At 37.8% G+C, this 19,185-nt stretch overlaps 1 protein-coding gene across 1 annotated transcript in view; it reads right to left on the bottom strand.

Moving 5' to 3' along the window:
* Positions 1 to 2,615: 2,615 nt before the first annotated feature.
* LOC123652375 overlaps positions 2,616 to 19,185 on the bottom strand; it is a 69,199-nt gene continuing 52,629 nt past the window's right edge. Inside the window, exon 2 of the mRNA XM_045581858.1 lies at positions 2,616 to 2,711. Within this exon, the coding sequence (XP_045437814.1) occupies positions 2,676 to 2,711 (36 nt within the window). The 3' untranslated portion in view covers positions 2,616 to 2,675. The remainder of the gene's footprint in view (positions 2,712 to 19,185) is intronic.

Genomic DNA, 19,185 nt, shown 5'->3' with positions numbered 1-19,185 from the left:
GGGCCTCTCAGATACTTTATTTCTTTTTATTTATTTATTTTTTTAATATATTTAATTGATTTTTTTACAGAGAGGAAGGGAGAGAGATAGAGGGCCAGAAACGTCGATGAGAGATAAACATCGACCAGCCGCCTCCTGCACACCCCCCACCGGGGATGTGCCCGCAACCAACGTACATGCCCTTGACCGAAATCGAACCTGGGACCTTTCAGTCCGCAGACCAATGCTCTACCACTGAGCCAAACCCGTTTCGGCTCAGATACTTTATTTCTGATTACTCTTTCCTTCAAACTCCCTCATCAGGAATGTTCTTCCCTTTCCATCTCAAACTGTATCATTCTCACTTCCCAACTGCTAGCGTCTCCAGCTGCTTTTGTGTCTTCCTCCTCTGACTCCTCCTGCATTTGTACTCAGTGACACACATTAGGTGCCTAAGATTCCCCACTTCAAGCCCCAGGGTTCATGACAAGGCACAGGAACAGTACCAGGAACATCAATAAAAGGTCACCTAAATATGGAGAAGTTAGAGTAATTTATCTTCACTGTCATTTTGATTTCACACAGCCATTTAGTCTAAAAGCAGGATTTGAAATAAGAAATTATTACTTATCAAGCAAAAGCATACAAAGGAAAACTGAAGAACATTCTAATTATTGCTCTCATTTCACTTCTGCTCATCTCAGAAACAGTTTAAAATGCTGTGCAACCGTCTGTGTTCATTTAATTTCATTTCATTTAAGGCAAAGCTAAAGCCACAGTTTTGGCTTCCCTTGCAGTTAAGATGCACAAATTCAAGGCTCTCTCTTCCCGGTCACTCTGGGTTATTACATTTAAGTGCCACCCAAGGTACAAATGATTTGTTCACGGGGTAAGAGCTATAGCAGCTTAGTGTTTCTTGATGCTTTTTCATAGCCACTTTGTTTTGATAGTGGGTGGAATACATGTCCTAGGTATGACTACTGAAATCATGTCAAATATTTATTATTCATGACTATTTATTTATCATTTATGAACTTTCTTCTTCCAAAAGTAATTTCAAGTATCTTACAATAAAAAAATAGATACTCCTACGTAGAGCTTAAAATTAATAAGAATAGGGCATCAAACATCACATAGAGAAAGGCTCCAAGTCTCCACAGACATTACTAAGAGAAGCAAAGCTTCCTAAATAGATTGCTGCTTTGGGGATCTCTCCATAGATGGCCACTTCCTCCCCAAGAGTCATCTGGGAAGTTTGGGGGAACAAGATAAAAATTAAAGAATTAAACCAAGGGTGAGCCATTGACAGTAATTAAGTATTGAGTTAATGCCAAGCTCCTGGCAGGCATACCAAGAAAGAAAGAAAAAAAAAAGTGGGGTAAAAAAACAAAGATAGATATACTTCTTATTCTAATAAAAGGAAAAATACCTGATCTTCAAAAGAGATGAATTTTATTTTGTACATCAGTTTTTGGAGAATTTAGTCATAAGAATAAATATAAAAACAAATCATGGGAAAGATCGTCAATAGCAATTCTATAGAGGATGCATTTTCATGGCCATTTTTCATATAAATTCACTATTTTAAAAAATATATAATATTATAAATGGAAAAGTCCAGAAATAAAAAACATATATATTAAATTAGACTTATATAAAAATATTTTTAGTACAGGAATGTTTCAATGCCATGGACAGTCCCTGACTTACAATGGTTCGATTTAACAATTTCTCAATTTTATGATAGTGTAAAAGCAATATATTTTCAGTAGAAAATGTACTTCAAATTTTTAATTTTTATCTAGAATTGTGAGTTAAGATACTATATCATGATGTTGGGCAGCTGCAGTGAGCCTCAGCTCCCAGTCAGCCATCAGATTATGAAAATAAACAGCTGATAGTGTTAGATGATTTTGTTTAACTATGGGCTAATGTAAGTGTTCTTAGCATGATCAAGGCAGGCTATGCTTGTCTTCAGGAGCCAGTAAAAACACACAATGAAGCCCTAAAACCACCAGGATCAACATTAAGGCAAACCTATCCCTCAATAGGACTTTTCTCAAAATCTGCAGGGTGCTCCTGTGGAACATTTCCCCCCCTGGCCTTTATAAGTCATTTTGTACTTAATTTTATCTACATAAGAATGTTGGTAAAGTTTGGAGGGTGGTCATACAGGGAAATTTTGCCCCAGAGCCACACCCTTATGGAGATGATGCTGAGCCCCTTAAAGCTTAAACCAGTGGATCCCCCAGGATTCGCTTTTGAAATTCCACTCTGGCTTTTAGAGGCGATTTATCAATACCAGAATTTTCTATAGCTTCCTACAGACTTATAGAGGGGAAACAACTCAGCTGGGGGTACCCTCTCAACCTGAGGGTTTTCTGGCACAGCTGATTACAAACTATTGGTTATTTCAACCATGGCTGAACACTGGTTGCCATTATAGATACAGGATATGGAGCTATTCCTGGCTGTGTTGCTTTGTGAATTATAATTATCTGTGTAACATTACTTCCTGAGATATGGATGGCAGCTGGAGATACTCATGTATAGCAGCCTCCCACATGTTCCATTTTGTCCCCTTGTCTCTCCCCCAATAAACAGGACAATATGAAAATTTGAAGACACTGCTTGCCTTGCCTTTGGAGTGGTCCTCGGTGTGGGTAGAAATGAATATTCCACTTGGCAGAAATGCCTCATAAGTCACTGTGAGCTGGATACAATGAGTTTCTCTGTAAAGATATAAAATAACATGCAAGGTTTGTCCTCATTTGAGGTAGTATATCTAATTTACTTTCTTGCAATTGGACTGCAGCCAGACCTTTTTTTCCCCCAAAACCCAGAGATCCCACAACTTGATGGGATGATCCATCTCACTGGTCATCAGAGACCTCAATTACCTGTGCAGTCGGCCACATTCAAAAGGAAAGTTGACAACCTCTTTAAGTAAACCTGAAACTTTATTTAAACATTTTCTTTTTCAGAGATACAGGTGCAACACAAAAGGGTATTCCAGTTATATTTTCAGAATCTACAGTTTATAAGCATAATTTCACTGGGCATGTAGAATAATTGATTAAGGGCTCTACCATAGCAGCTGGTTCATATTATGAAACTGAAGTAAAAAAGAATTTCAGAAATAAGAAGGTGCAGTGCAATAGGAACTGGTGGGTGGGATCTGAAGTCCTAAATGTTCTTGAGTATGTTGTGGATCTGATGGTTCCTTAGGAATGTCCTCTCCCCCCCCACCCCCACCATTAGCATCTGTTTCCAGATGAAATTGGGTTACAATAAGGGTCCAGGGCGAACCCTAAAGGTATATAATTTCTCCAGTGTCATCTGAGACGTGTGGAAGGAGATAAGGCAGCTGCATGCCATGTTTTGGTGGTCACAGGTAGAGAGCCTTCTTAGCATTATCTGAAGCTCTAGGCAGCCAAAGTGTGTGGTTTGTGAAATGCACCTAATATCCTATCTCCAGGGGAAGCTCTTATTAATAGTACCAGTCAACCTTACTGGGAAAGCACTTTTAAAACTGTCTAAAGTGAGAAAAACACTGCTTTGTGAATCTAAACTTTCCAGCTCAAAGGGGGAAATAAAGAGACCTAAACCCAGATGAGTTGTTCCCAAGAGTTAAACAGTGAGATGTTGGGAAACAGCAATCTCTTGGATTGGTTTGTCTCCCCTAATTTTTAATCCAGATGTGTGCCAATGCTAAGATCCAGATGGGAAATCTGATTGCAATCCCTCTTCTTCTCATAACTACTCTGCAAATACTGGCAGAGAAGTAAAGCTATGGGGATGGCAAGCCACAGCACTAAGGTGCTTTGAAAAATTGAAACAGGACACGGATCACCTCTGGTCTGCCACATGACACCTTACATGAGAGAAAAGGCCTGGCATGCCGGACTCCACTGAGCTTTCTTACTAGAGTCAGTAGCTGTTTGGAACATTTAATCTCAACCACGAGATTTCTGAGACACAGCAATTTAGAAGCTCTTGATGAAAACACATATTCCTGGTTCCTGCCCTTAACATATGGAATTAGAAATTCTGGGTAGGGAATCTGCATTTTAAACAACTTCCTGGTATGATTCTTATGTACGTCAAAGTTGGAGGACTTCTGAATGCTTACAAGTTTAGGTACTATGTTCCAAGCACTGTTCCACTCAACTGCTTCACCATCTGAATGTTTTTTAAGTCAGAAAATAGCTCCCAAGTCACTCAGTAGGCTCTCCATTCTGCCAGCTCTTGCCCCTAAATTCCAATCTGCTATTGCTGATTCTCATTCACAAGTTATTCCTTGGTTCTTGTCCAACCTTCTTAACTGGTATGCTGGCTCTGCTTTTCACAAACATAAAATCTTAGAATATCAGAGCCAGAAAGGACTTTAGAGATCACTTCTGACACCCACAATTCATGGAGGTTTGGCTTTGGTGGGATCCCACTGAACCTTCTCTTGAGAGAAAATACTATTTATGAAAAAAATCAGTATGTTCTCAATAAAACACATATTTCTCTAATTTGACAGATAGGTGCTGAGGATCTGGCCTTGTCTTAAAAGGCATATTTTGTCCTCTTTTTCTGTGCTTCCATTTGTGAATAATTCTCCCTTGTGCAGATTTTACTATCAGCATTATTATATTGACCATAGGCCAGTATATTGTAGGCTCCTGTCAAATATCTGTTTAATGATGAAAAGGAGAATGAGAAGGAAAGGGGAAATTCTTCTCTAAAGCAGAAATTAGAACTGCTCTTGATCAAGAGCTATCATCAATAGTCTTCATGTAGTAAAGATAGGTGGTATTCATTAATATTCATGTTTTCTTTTTTTTTAAAGGTATATTTTTATTGATTTCAGAGAAGAAGGGAGAGGGAGAGAACAATAGAAACATCAATGATGAGAGAGAATCATTGATGAGCTGCCTCCTGCTAGGGATTGAGCCTGCAACCTGGGCATGTGCCCTTGACTGGAATCGAACCCAAGACCCTTCAGTCTACAGGCTCACGCTCTATCCACTGAGCTAACCTGGCTAGGGCTCATGTTCTTTTCCTCATGGCCACAGAGCTATGTTTTCTAGTCTCCTCTGTGGGTAGATGTGTTCATCTAAGTGAGTTACAGCCAAAGGAATGTGAGTAAAAGTGTGACCACTTCCAGGCTTGGCCCATGAAGACCTCCTATACTGGATTCTTACTCTCTCCATCTACCAACAAAATGGAGTCAGCTATAAGGCTCTACAGCAGTGATTTTCAGTATGCCGCAAGAATTTTTAAAATATGCAATACCTGACTATTTAGTCAGGGGCACTGACCTCTTTTCCCTTAGATTGTAAAAAAATAAAAATAAAAACAAATGACAACAGCCAACGCAACAATAACTGTCCAGTGTGAGTGAATTAAAAGCATACCTATTTTTGAAAGATAGGCAAAATATATATTTTGATGTGCCACAGAATTTTAGTAATTAGTTTATGTGTGCCATGAGATGAAAATCGTTTTTCTAAAGTAAGGATGATCAACAAGACTGAAGAAGGGTCTTTGGTTTCTATGTGGAACCAAAGCTTCACAGGTCTTCTGGGCTATGATATGAGCAAGAAACTTCTGTTGCTTCTGCATCCATTGAAATTTTGCTTGTTTGTTGGATCATTTAGCTCATTCAACTAATCATACCTGGAAACAATGATGCTTATTCTCACAGCGTTTGCCACTTGCTATGAAATTTCATTAGTGAGTGGTCATTGAAATCATGTTTCTCTGAGTCTTAAGTTTCCAGGTTCCAGGGAGTCTGTACTTAACATGTCTATGGTCATCAGCCAAAAAGCCAATTATTTTCCTATCTTTCAACGTGTAATTATAGGTGAATAATTCAAGTGAGGATCTGGACTAAATAGAGGAAAGTAATACTTAGGACAAGTTTCACCATTACCTAAGTGACCCGGATCAGGGCCAACTTCATGAGCATGTGCTCAAATGTTTACCTGTTGCCACCTTGAAATTCTTAATATAATACTTTGTGAACAAGGGTCCTTACCATTTCATTTTGCACTGGGCACCCCAAATCACTTAACCAGCCCTGTTCATCATACTTAAGGGAAACAAGGAGTTACCCTTTGGCTCATCTTGGACTTCTACCTCCTGGATAAATGGAGACTTTTTGAACTATAGAAGTGTGGGCTTAAACACTATACCTGGCCAGGAGTTGTCTATGTACACAACCTCATCTATCTGCTCTGCAACATGGACTACTCTTTAAACTCTGACCTTGCCTTTATTTCTGGAAAGTGTATGGGTGGTGCAGGTGATGACATAGTTCAGTGCAATTTCCCAGCAAGAAAACGGAAGCCTTCCTTTATAAAAACTGGGCGTAAGTTACACCACCATTTTAAGGGCTTTCTTGTTTCTTGATTTGCCTTGATATAACTTTATCATCATCTTTAAAGTTTGAATTATCTCCTATCTTTGTAATGCTCCTGGTTTCTGATTCCTGGCCTAGAGACTAACCTGATTTCTCCATTACTGATTAGCAGCCTCAAGTACCTGCTTCTTCAGATATTTCAGATTCTCCTCTCTGTGGCAATGTACTTATCCATCTTCAGCAGGCTCCTTATAGATGTTCCATTGAACCTTCTAACCTGCCTTTCATTCAGGTCCTAACAATTGCCCTCCAGTTCTATTTTGACTATCAGTCTTTGATACAGGTTTTTTTACTTAAGTTCCATCTCAGTTCTGCCATTACTACTAAAGGTATCCCTCCCTTTTTAAATGACCTTAACTAGTGGTGCTGCTGAATGTTTAACAACCAGCTCTTTGGGGATATGGGTGATAAAAGCCTGATTGGTAGTATTTAATAATTACTATGGTGTAAATACTCCACCATGACCAATTTCAAGCTACTAATGTGATGTCATTGAACTCAAGTTAGAAGAGATGTGTGCATTTGATTGGACTTTCACAAGCTTTGGGAGGCACCTCCAGCACACTGTTGGCGTAAAATTTAAATTTGCCTTTTTCTGAAGAGCAATTATAAGTCACCCAGTTGCCCAAGTCAAAATCATCTTGTCATCCAAGTTTCCTTGAGGATGAACAAGTCAATTTACATAAGGGAAAATAAGGATTATACAAACATATTAAATGTGATGGTGGGGTGAAAGTTTAACTTCTCTTTCTCCTCATTCTTACATTAATTGCTCACTAAAACATATATAGCTTATTTCGTTAATATCTGATAAATTCACACCATTTTCTCCATTTCTTCTGACACTGCTATTTTTGGCTACATTATTTTTCACCTGGATTGCATAGTTGGCACTTTTGACTCTAGTCTGTGTCCTTTCTAATCTCTTCTCTATATTACTTTCTAAAATGCACTGTGATAATATTGTAACCTGAGTTAAGGTCCTTTAATAGTATTTCATTGCCTATAGAAAAAAATCATACATGGTCTTCTGTGAACTGGTTCAAATTCACATCTTCATCCTCCATCTCTTAACTTATGCTCCAGCTAGGCTGAGATTGATGTTCCCCCATAATGTATTTACCTTCTTACTTGTATTTACCTTTACATATGGTACTATTCTCCTGAAATTTTTTCCTGCTTTTTAAAAATTGCTAACTCTCATCAATTTCAGGTAGTCCTTTATATATTACATCCTCCAAAAAGTTTCCCTCACATCCTTCAGTTTTACTTTATTTTTTATATGTTTTCATTTATTTCAGAGAGAGGAAGGGAGATGGGGAGATGGATGGATACATCAATGATGAGAGAAAAGCATTGATTGGCTGCTTCTTGCATGCCCCCAACTGGGGATGGATCCTGAAACCTGGGCATATGCCTTGACTGGGAATTGAATCCTGACCTCCTGGTTCATGGGTTTATGCTCAACCACTAAGCAACACCAGCTGAACAGTATAGTTTTATTTTTTGTTCTTTCTCTGATCTTGTAGTACCTTGCTATCTACACTAATAAGGACATGTTTATCACAGTCCCTTAGAAAACAGATGCCATATGTCAGCTGCGCAGTTTGACAAGAGTTGAATAAAACAAAAGTATAAGCAGAGTTTGGAGGAAGCAACAAATGCCCTAGCAGCATCAGAAAGTGTTATCCCTCTAAGTCTGATAAAGGACAGGAAAGGGTCAGTTACTACAACTTTGAGGGAGAAAACCTGATAAAGGTACTTCACCCTATGAAGGCTGTGTGTAGAAACAGCCATAGCAACTCCACATGGAGGGAGCTCAGGAAATACCCCAACCTTACACCCTTCATGCCCTCCAATCTATTGCCAATGACTATAATTGGCTAAATCCAACCAAAGGAAAAGAACAAGCAGAGAAAGATGTAATTTGTATGTATAATTTATAAAGGTCAGCTTTCTAGTTCATAGAACCAGGTTGATTGAAGTTTATATCCAGAGATACAAACATAAGTTATCTAGCACAGCCAATGCCCACTTACTGAATACTGACTTGACTTTATAAATGTTATTTACAGTTCATAAATATGCCCTCCATTATATAGATATTTGTCTCCATTTTACAAGTGACAAACAGGTTCAAACTGGTTAGGCTAGCAAACAGGTAGCAGGGTAAGGATTCAAATCCAGTTCTGTCTGGGACTAAAGGCTGTTTTTTCCACTTTCCCATACTTCCATTGTTGTAATATTTTGCCTCATCCACTAGACTAAGGCCTATTTGATTATAAAGTTAACATTTTATTTATATCACCAGTGCCTTCCACAATGGCTTGCCCATAGGAAAGAATAGATATTTGTGGAGTTAACAAAATTCCCAGAATGATTTCATACTTTAAGTGAATGGGGAATGGGGAATGGGAAGACGCCAGGGGATGTTAGTGAATTATATCTGGCACTAAGGCACCTCTTTGTAATTGTCCTTTATAAATAGTTGCCCTGCTCTTAGCATCATAGGAAGGAAGGAAGTTTATCTGATTCCTTAACCATAATGGCATATAACAAAAACTGACAATAAGTGGGTTCTTTTTATGCTGATCATTTCCATCTTCCCCCTGACTTGGCTAAGAACCATGGTTAACAAACAACAGATTTGCTCTCCCCAGTCCTTCCTCTATGACTTTTCTTCTGAGCTGCCATGTCCCTAATGGTTCACTTAACTTGGCTTTTCCTTTCACTTAACTTGGCTTTTATATATCTGTCTATCACTGACTCTCTACCAGCTAGGATGGCTGGGCATTTAAAAAAAAACACCACAAAACACAACACTTTCAAAGGAAGCTGCGTGCCCTGAATGTGTGATGCTAGAGAGTGGGTTTTGGTAGTCCTTAAGAACAGTTGTTTATGTTCCTCCAACAGTCGCCAAGTAATAAATAGTTGTTTGAAAGTGAAGGATGAAGTGGTATTTCATCACGCTGTTCTCTGTGGTTCTTGTGATGGCTCAGATTGTAAAACAGTCTGTTTCAACCTTCATAGGGAGAGCTCATCAGCTTAGCATTACTGAATGGGCAGAGACACTCGCTTTCCTACTCAGTACCCAGAACACTACTCAATCCCAGCCCAGCTGGAACTCTGTGGGTAGGACCTTTGAAACTCTGAGGCTGATTGAAGCTTGTGAGCCAACAAAAGAGTCAAAGGGCTTTTGTACTTCAGCAAGGAAATGTTCCAGTGCTTTTGCACTTTCCTAATGAAGGCTGGCCCAGCAGCCCTGATGTCCCTGGCGCACAGAGGGGGGGTGTAAGAAATAAAGACAACTTGACTCTTTGGGGTCACTCCTCTCTTCCCAGGGACTTTCATGGCAGGCCTTCCAGCTGTTGAGGGGTCTGCTACTCATTCGGACTTCACAGCTTTGGATCTGAGTGGGGAGAGGGAGGGGCGGGGGGAAGAGATATCTTGTTTCTGCTGAATTTCACCAAACATACCGATGTGTGAACTTGTCCTGTCTCATTTCCATTAATCCCCACCGAGCTTCATTCATTTAGGTCACCTGACCAACAAGAAGAATTTCAGTTTGCTGTCACGAATTTAATTTGTAAATTACAGGCCTATGAAGTTATAAATTATTTGCTGCTGTTGCTATTGCTGGATTAAATTAAAGTACTCCACTATGGATTCAGATCTTTACCCCAGCATCACATAGTGCCTCCAGTGGGCTGAGTAAAGAGAGTCTTCCCACCTGACACAATTCTAGAAAATATGAGAAAGCTGAGGACCCAAATTCCAAATTCTATTGTGACCTGTTGTGTTATATAGCTGGATATGGAAATTGAGGAAGTGGAATTGCAAACAGCAGGCCTGAAAGGAGCTTTAGAATTTGATCTCCAATCCTTGATTTTATAAATAAGCTATATGAGACCCAGAGTGATTATTGGGTGTGAGTTACTGTGTAGGACGATAATGGTGTCATACTGCTCATCAGTCATAAATCTTCAACTTTGTAGAACCCATTAGATTAATTATGATATAGCATCTGAACTTACAATGAAAGAACACAATGTAAAAGATGGTTCCAATACCACTTAGAAACATTTGGCCCTAATTAAACTCCAACTTTAGATCTAGTTCTACCTAAAGTTTCCTATAATTTCTTACATTGGAAGACTCAGAGTTATTTTTATTCAGAGAAAATTGGACTCAAGTTATTTTCATCACTTCATCTAATTATAAAGCTGAGCACAGAACTATGACTATTCAAACATATTGCAATATAATGAAGAGAGTGAAATAACAATGAAGGATGGTTTTGACTGTCAGGGTAAGAAAAGGTGGGAGACATGACTGATGATTAGAGGGAAAAGTAATGAAGCAGTAATTTCTTTCAGAATGTTTACACACTCTGTTTTTGTTAGGTATTTAAAGGTTTTATGCTAAATACGATAGTGATTCTTCCTTAGTATCATGTAGCTTATCCCAGCAATAAAGGGTGTTTTTACTGCAACTGATTTCAAGTGCTATGGTCTCCCATTGAGAAAAAAGAGATAGACTTATGGCCTGACTAGGGAATGTGAATTTGAACTAACATTGTCTAGATTTGGGATAACACAAAACCACATCAACACTAAAGAGAGAAAATTTAGGCAAAAACAATACCTTGACTTTAAAAGTGAAGCAAAAGAGAATTTAACATGAGGTAGAAGAGCTTTTAAGTAGTCAACTATTTTGAATTCTTTAAAAAAAGCAAAGAGCCCTATTTGGCCTAGAAAAAAACTTGTACCTTTCAATGACCTCTGGGGAGATTAACTACATTAACTTATCTAGTTTCCTTCTAATACACTGCTGCTGAGAAACAGTTGGTGTACAAGTTCGAGAAACCCAGAATTAATTTCAAAGCATGTATGCAGTTTACAGAACCAAATCATAATCTCTCTAAACCTCAACTTCCTTTTCTGTTGAATAGTATAAATAATAGCTATTTTAGGGTGGGCCTGAGAGGTAAGTGCAAAAAGATAAACCTCAATAAATAGTTTTTAATTTCTGATAAACAGATTGTTGTCTAAGACATAGCATTGTTAGTATATTTCCATTGTCTCTGGAAGTGACTGGAATTTATTCTCTTATTCATTTAGTTATTCTTGCTGCCCAGAAACAAAACAATTTAGATGGAAAAAAAAGGTGTGTTGGTATTGGTCCAAGATATGTAACCTTCCAGAAAATGGAAGAGGTTGAAAATAGGTGGAGTCATTTTCAGGCTCCTGTGAGCTAAAAATGTATTGTGCCTGCAGTCTGGCAAATTCCCAGGATTTTGGGAGCAGGCACATATTATATATTGTAATGCCAACATAAATGCCAGAGTGTGAGGAGTGAAAGGAATCATTTCAAGAGCATGGACATTTTTTAAAAATTGATTTCAGAGAAGAAGGGAGAGGCAGAGAGAGGGAGAAAAGCATCAATGATGAGAGAGAATCATTGGTCATCTGCTTCCTGCACACTCACCACTGGGGATCGAGCCCGCAACCTGAGAATGTGCCCTTGACTGGAATCAAACCCGGGACCCTTCAGTCTGCAGGCTGTTGCTCTATCCACTGAGAAAAACCAGCTATGACTGGACATTTTATTTTGCTTTAGATTATCTATTGATCATCCACAATGTATTCAACACACACATAGTATTTAAGTTCTTTATATATGACATTTTACTTTATTCTCATCATTATTCTATGGAAACATATTATTCTCATCCTGTACTTGAGGGAACTAACAGGGAGGTTAACCTGGAGAGTAATGTGTATACTGAAAAGCAGAAGTAGGAAGGACAGTTAGGACTCTTTTGCAGTAATCTAGTTGAAAGGAATAGTTGGTTGGTGAGAATAGAGAGAAGTAAACCTTTTGAACATATTTTATGATTTGTTTTTGCCTAAATGGCTTATTAGAGAAATCAATTTCAGTTGACCTTTGAGTAGTGGAATATCCATGTTGAGAACTGGTGCTGTAGAGCCTAAGACCATCGGAAAACACAGATATTTACATTATTATTCATAACAGTAGCAAAATTACAGTTATGAAGTAGCAATGAGAATAATTTTATGGTAGGGGATCATCGCAACATGAGGAACTGTATTAAAGGGTCATGGCATTAGAAAGGTTGAGAACCACTGCTCTAGATAGCGGTACTGATTGAGGAACTAAAGACAAGAAAAGAAAAACTCATACCAAGAAAAAGAGTCAACTCTCATCAAAATGAAACATATCACTCCTATTCAACATTGTGCTATAGATTCCAGTCAATGCAATATGACAAGACAAAGAAATAAAGGCATTCAAATTAAGATGGAAGAAATAAAACTACTTGCAGGAGACATTCTTATCTACATATAAAATGATTAAAAATCTACAAAAATTCCTATGAGAAACAAGAAGTAAATTTTAAAGGCCATAGAATGTGCATATAAACAGTCATAAATTAAATACAAATGATAATAAAAATTAACAGTATTGTTTTATTTTATTTTTAATATACTTTTATTTATTTCAGGGAGGAGGGAAGAGAAAGAGAGAAACAGAAACATCAATGATGAGGAAGAATCATTGATGCCCTATTGGGGATTGAGCCCACAACCTAGGCATGTGCCCTGAACAAGAATCGAATTGTGACCTCCTAGCTCATAGGTTGACACTCAACCATTGAGCAACACTGGCTGGGTATCAGCATCATTTTAGTGTAATGAGTTATTTTCTCTGTTTTTTAACATAAATATGAGATCCACTATAACAATCTACATTAATCATGCCTAACATGATCTTATTTCATGAAATAACTCAAAATTCTTCCACTCTTTCTATTTCAACTATTTTTACAGTATTGTAAAATCAATTTGTACTTTAATTGTCTTGAATGCTTCACTTTGTCAGCTCTTTATAAGTAAGCACAAGTAAAAGTGATAAAACTTGGACTTCACACAATCATAATTACAACTACCAATATAAACTTTAACACTGAACTATTGTGACAATATTCAGTTATATGCTATCTCCAAAATCATATAGGAAAATAATTTTAAAATATTTTTACAAAAATTATATAGGGATCCTCCATAATAATACATCTGTGGACTATAATGAGATTTATGGAACCCAGTTCTGAGAAACACTGGTGAACACCATTTATTTGGCAGTAAGCCCTATAAAGTCTAGTATATCTTGTATTGTGTCCTATACATTAAGGCTAAGAATTTTTCAAGATTTTACAATACAGAGAGTATACTCAATGAGGGTTTAGATCATTACTAACACAAAGTGGGTATTCATCTGATATTTATGGATTAAACTTGTCTTCGGTGGACAGAATGCCTTCCTTTGAGGTATGATATATAAAATTCTAAGCTTCAAATTTTCTTTCTGGTTGTAGAAATGAGGACATTTCATATGTGTCATCTAGTTTAAGGAGATCATCAAATTAATATTCCTTAAATACAGTACAAAGCACTGAATGTTTTTGTCTCACTGGAATACAAGTTTTATCTCATCAGATCTTATGGTAACCCTATAAAGAGGATGGTTGTTCCCACTTACTATACTTAGAGAAGCACAAAGCCCTGAGGCATAGAGGTCAACAATTTACCTAACATCTGTTGACTACGCATCAGAGCTGACGTTTAAACTCAGGCAGATTTTACTTTTAACCAGAGTACTAGACCTCCATGTAAATGCTCAGTGATTCCTAAAAACTTTCTTGATCTCATTTGCCTCCAGCTGATTAAGTTGCTTGGAATGCTGGTTACACTAAATGAAGAAACCTCATCTTTGGTACATGAAAATCCCTAAGGAAAAGATCTTATTTCTCAATGGAGGTTTAGTAGGTTTATTTAAATTCTGGAGTTTTATGCATGTATTTTTTAATGATTTGATTGGGCAGCTGTGGCATGCTGTGCTAAGAGAACTAACATACTTATGTTAGGAACCTGGCATTTTTAGTAAATAAAAAGATGATTCTGATTTTTTTAATAATCAAAACTTATCACTCCCCATTAAAATACCCATCTGGATGTACAGTGGTGCCTCGCACAGCGAACGCTGCACACAACGAACTTCCTTTCATGATTCATACAACGAACTTCGTTTCACACAACGAAGTCGCCCGAGCTTCCACGACCGCTTTGCCCGAGCTTCCACGACTGCTTCGCCCGAGCTTCCACGATCGCTGCCGATGTATTGCATCCTTCCGCGCAGGCACTGCAGGCAGTCATTAGTCACTGCGCTTAACTTAAGCACGTATCGCGGCAATCGTTCTTCATTACGAATTAAATCACGCACATATCACGGCAGTAGTCCTTTTAAGTTAAACTCAATATTTTTTTTATATCATGGCTTCTAAAAAAAGCAGGAAGGTGATTTCTGTTGAAATGAAACAGGAAATAATTAGAAGGAGTGAATGTGGGGTAAAACAGTGTGACCTCGTCAAAGAGTTTGGCCTCAGCAAGACCACCATTTTCACCATTTTGACAAATAAGGATGCAATCAAATCAGCCAAAGTAGCCAAAGGAGTATCAAAACTATTTCATGAAAAACATAGGTCTTCAATCCACGAGGAAATGGAGAGGCTATTAGCGATTTGGATTAAGGACAGGCAGGTGAAAGGTGACGTAACAACCCAAGATATTATCTGTCACAAAGCCAAGAGAATTTATGACGATCTAAAGAAAAACATCCCTGGAAGTAGCAGCAATCAAGATAATGAAGAAGAATTCAAAGCCAGCAGGGGGTGGTTTTTTAGATTTAAGAAAAGGTGTGGAATCCACAGCGTTACTATGCATGGTGAGGCTGGCAGTGCTGACAAGAAAGAAGCAGAAAAGTTCTCTATTAACTTTCAAAAATGTATTAAAGATGAAGGATACTGCCCACAACAAGTGTTCAATGCCGATGAAACGGGTCTTTTCTGGAAAAGAATGCCGAGCAGAACCTTCATTACAAAAGAGGAGAAGAAATTGCCAGGACACAAAGCCATGAAGGACAGACTTACCCTTATGTTTTCGTCTAATGCCAGCGGAGACCTCAAGATCAAACCTCTATTGGTTTATCACTCTGAAAATCCAAGAATTTTCAAGAAAAATAACGTTATTAAGTCCAAACTGCCCGTCCATTGGAAGTCCAATCAAAAAGCCTGGGTGACCCAAGTTATCTTCAACGAATGGATTCTGGAAACCTTTGCTCCTGCCGTGAAGAAATTCTTGCTGGAAAAAGAACTGCCGCTCAAAGCCCTTCTCACCCAAAAGACCTAGAGGAAATATTGCAGGAAAATTATCCTTTTATCAAGGTGCAGTATTTGCCACCAAACACCACATCCATTCTTCAGCCAATGGATCAGCAAGTTATTGCAAACTTTAAAAAACTCTACACTAGAGCCCTCTTTAATAAGGTGTTTGAAGAATGCGAGTTTGGTGGAGACAATATGACTGTCTGAAAGTTTTGGAAGGAGAAATTTGATGTCCTTATGGCAATACGACTTATACAGAAGGCCTGGGAAGAAGTGTCACAAAGGACCCTCATTTCTGCTTGGAAGATGCTTGTGCCTTCGTGGACCCAAGAAGAAGCAGTAGTTGATGACACAGAAGTGGTGAAGGACATCATCACAGTGGCCCAAAGGTTGGAATTAGAGGTAGAGGAAGAGGATGTAAAGGAGCTTATTGAGGAACATGAAGAAGAGCTGACAACTGAAGAGCTCCAAGCACTTCTGGTCCAGCAACAGGACAATGCTCAAAGGGAAGCGTCATTTGATAACGAGGAGCAACAATCAAACAATCAACCAATCCCAACTGCTGACATCAAGAACATCCTGGTCAAATGGAAAGCAGTTCAGGAGTTTACCAATGCCCACTATCCGGATTCAGCTGAAGCAAACAGGATCAACGATCTTTACTCCAATACTCTTGTCCGTTATTTCCGGCAGATGTTGGAGAAAAGAGAAAAACAAACGACTTTGGACAGGTTTTTCATGAAACCATCGTCCAAAAAGCAGAAAATGGATGAAGATGTGCAAGATTCGGTAGACTCTACTTAGTCTGTCTTAAAATTAAAAAAATGTGTTTTTTTTTTTTAAATTATGTTTTTAGATGTATCTAAATAAAAATAATAACAAAAAATTTATCTTTTTTTATGTCATCTTAGCTTATTTTATGCTACAGAACGAATTATTTTTTTAACATGTATTGTTATGGGAAAACACGTTTCACATAACGAACTTTTCGCATAACAAACTTGCTCCTGGAACGAATTGAGTTCGTTGTGTGAGGCACCACTGTATGTGAATATGCTGGTGGTTGCATTGCTGAGGGGAATTAGCTTTAATGGAGAGAACAATAGATTTGGAGTCAGGAATTCTGATTTCTTTCTGGCTTCTGTCAGTTTCTATCTTCTCATTCTATGTTTTTCTTTTAACAAAAGAAAAGAATATCTCTTCTGCTACTTCACTGGGTTTGTGATTAATACTAAGTCATTTAGAAATCACTGAAGAATGCATAAGATTCTTTTGTTTCATTATAATAGTATAGAATTTAAACGTAGGTTGTGTGTGTGTGTGTGTGTGTGTGTGTGTGTGTATTTACAACTTTTAAGATCATAAGATAACTAACACTCTTTCTCACTTGTGACTCCTTGACTGGACCAAAGATGGGGAGCATGGCATTGTGACGCTCTAATTTGGAGCCTAGTATTCCTGTTTCATTTTCCTCAGCCACAGATGCTCTCTATCATGCAATTAGAGTTTGCCTTTATTTGCAAACGTCCCCTTCCCTTTTGATTTCCTTCAGGTTTCAGAAGTTGAAATATTCCTGCATGTTTGCAGGAATTCAGAGTTGTTATTGATTCTATACTGAGCTGAGGATTACAAAATAGTCTGCATGAGACAGAAATAATATCCATAGAGTTTGCAATTAACCAGCTGTGGTGGGGGGCTGAGGAGGGGTTGGGAGATACCCATTTCTCTTAGGGGAAACTTCATCTACATTAAATAATAGCAGTGTGCAGTTCCCTGAGTCTGGCCCCAGTTTAGAAGTATTTCATGGCCAAATATTTGGATATTTGGGATTAGAAGTGTGTATTTAAAAAATGTCAACTGTTCATTAAGCAGCTCTCAGTAGGAAGTGTAAGAGATTTTGTTTTTCTACTTATATTAGACACTCAGCATCAGTCTTGCTTTTTTGGGAAGTCAGAGGAAAGCAGACCAAAGGAAAACAAACAAATAAAAAATACATGTAAAAAAACAGCACATGAGCACTGAAAAACCAGAAGCATCAATTATTTTCCCCTCCTAAACCCACTCTTCCAGGTAACAATCTGATTTAGTAGCTGGAAAGCATATTTTCACTAGTTTTCTTTCTCATCATCAAACTTTAATTTTATATTTGAAATTAAAAAAAAGATTTTAAAGTTTACAAAGATGATATGTATTCTCTGTAGAAAAGCTTTATAGCTATTGAGAAACAAAAACAAAATGAAATGGGTAAAAAAATCAATCAACTTGGTCACCTCATGGGGTTAATTACTATCCTTGCTGAATCAATGAAAATTCAATCAGGTAAGTGATGTGACTGCCCTTCAAAAGAGCCAAGTTGAATACAGAATAGTGAGAGATAACCCTCACTGAAAGCTTACTGTGTGCCAGACACTATTCTGACCCCTGAGCCAGTGCCCCCTCAACAACCACAGGAAGGTACTTTTACCCCCCATTATAGAGATTAAAAAACAACAAACAAAAAAACAAAATAAAACAAAAACTAGATTCTACAGGCCAGTGACTAATCAGATCAACATCAACATGTGTTTATTAAGCCCTGCTTTGAGAACTATAAAGCAGGAATGAGAAAGATAATGTCTCAATTTTTAAGAAGCATACAACCTTGCTGTATTAAAGTTTGTTCTCTTCACCAAAGGGTTTCTGGAAAGTACATAATGCACTGTTTAAAGCAGACCCTTCCCAGTTATTCCACTCTGTGAGGACTCGAGTCTTTCATTACCTTTGAACTATTTTACAACACTGTAAATTACAGATAACTAGTAGCAGTACAAAAGAATGCTTGTCTATAGATATGCAAATACATATGTCCAGTGGAAGTTCAAAGAATTCTCTCCTCCATTGTAGAAGCAGCCAGTTTTGTGTCCATTTGCAGATTCATTTAGACAGTCCTGATCTATAATCATGTCTGCTCTTTGAATACTCCTTTGAACTGGTTATAACATTACCAGTTCTCTCATTATTTAATGAGTTGAATAAAATCGCTAATACGTATTCATTTTATGTTTGTTAAAAAAAATTATCCTTTAACTTGGCCCTAGGTTCTAGAGTCAGCCAGGCATAGATCCCAATCCTAGCTTGACCATTTACCAGCTGTGTAATATCAGGTAAATCTTAGTCTATTAATAGCACCTTCCTCATTGAATTTTTGTGGGATTATGTGGCGTGATATTTCTATTCTGAAACTTAGAAGAACTCAACACTTCCCCCCCACCCCCCCTTTTTTTTTTTTTAAGAACCAGCAGAAACAATATATGGAGTGGTTAATACATCACAGCAACAAAGTGGACCCATTCAATCAATAGCCAAGAAGTACAATCAATGTGACTTTTTTTTTTTTACCCCCCTAAAGTTCCCGATTTAAGTCTTATGATTCAACTACCTATAGTAGGTCAAATTTTTTTTCCAAAGTCATGCAAATTAAACAGACTCATGACTTTCAATTCCAGTTAGGCATATTTAATATGCAAAGGTTAATCAGTGAGTAATCTATGCAATCATGTTTGTACAGGAA

The sequence above is a fragment of the Pipistrellus kuhlii genome, unplaced genomic scaffold (assembly GCF_014108245.1).
Source record: "Pipistrellus kuhlii isolate mPipKuh1 unplaced genomic scaffold, mPipKuh1.p scaffold_m20_p_15, whole genome shotgun sequence".
Lineage (NCBI taxonomy): Eukaryota > Metazoa > Chordata > Mammalia > Chiroptera > Vespertilionidae > Pipistrellus > Pipistrellus kuhlii.
Note: the sequence above shows the minus strand (reverse complement) of the source record. Positions and strands in the feature narration are given on the sequence as shown.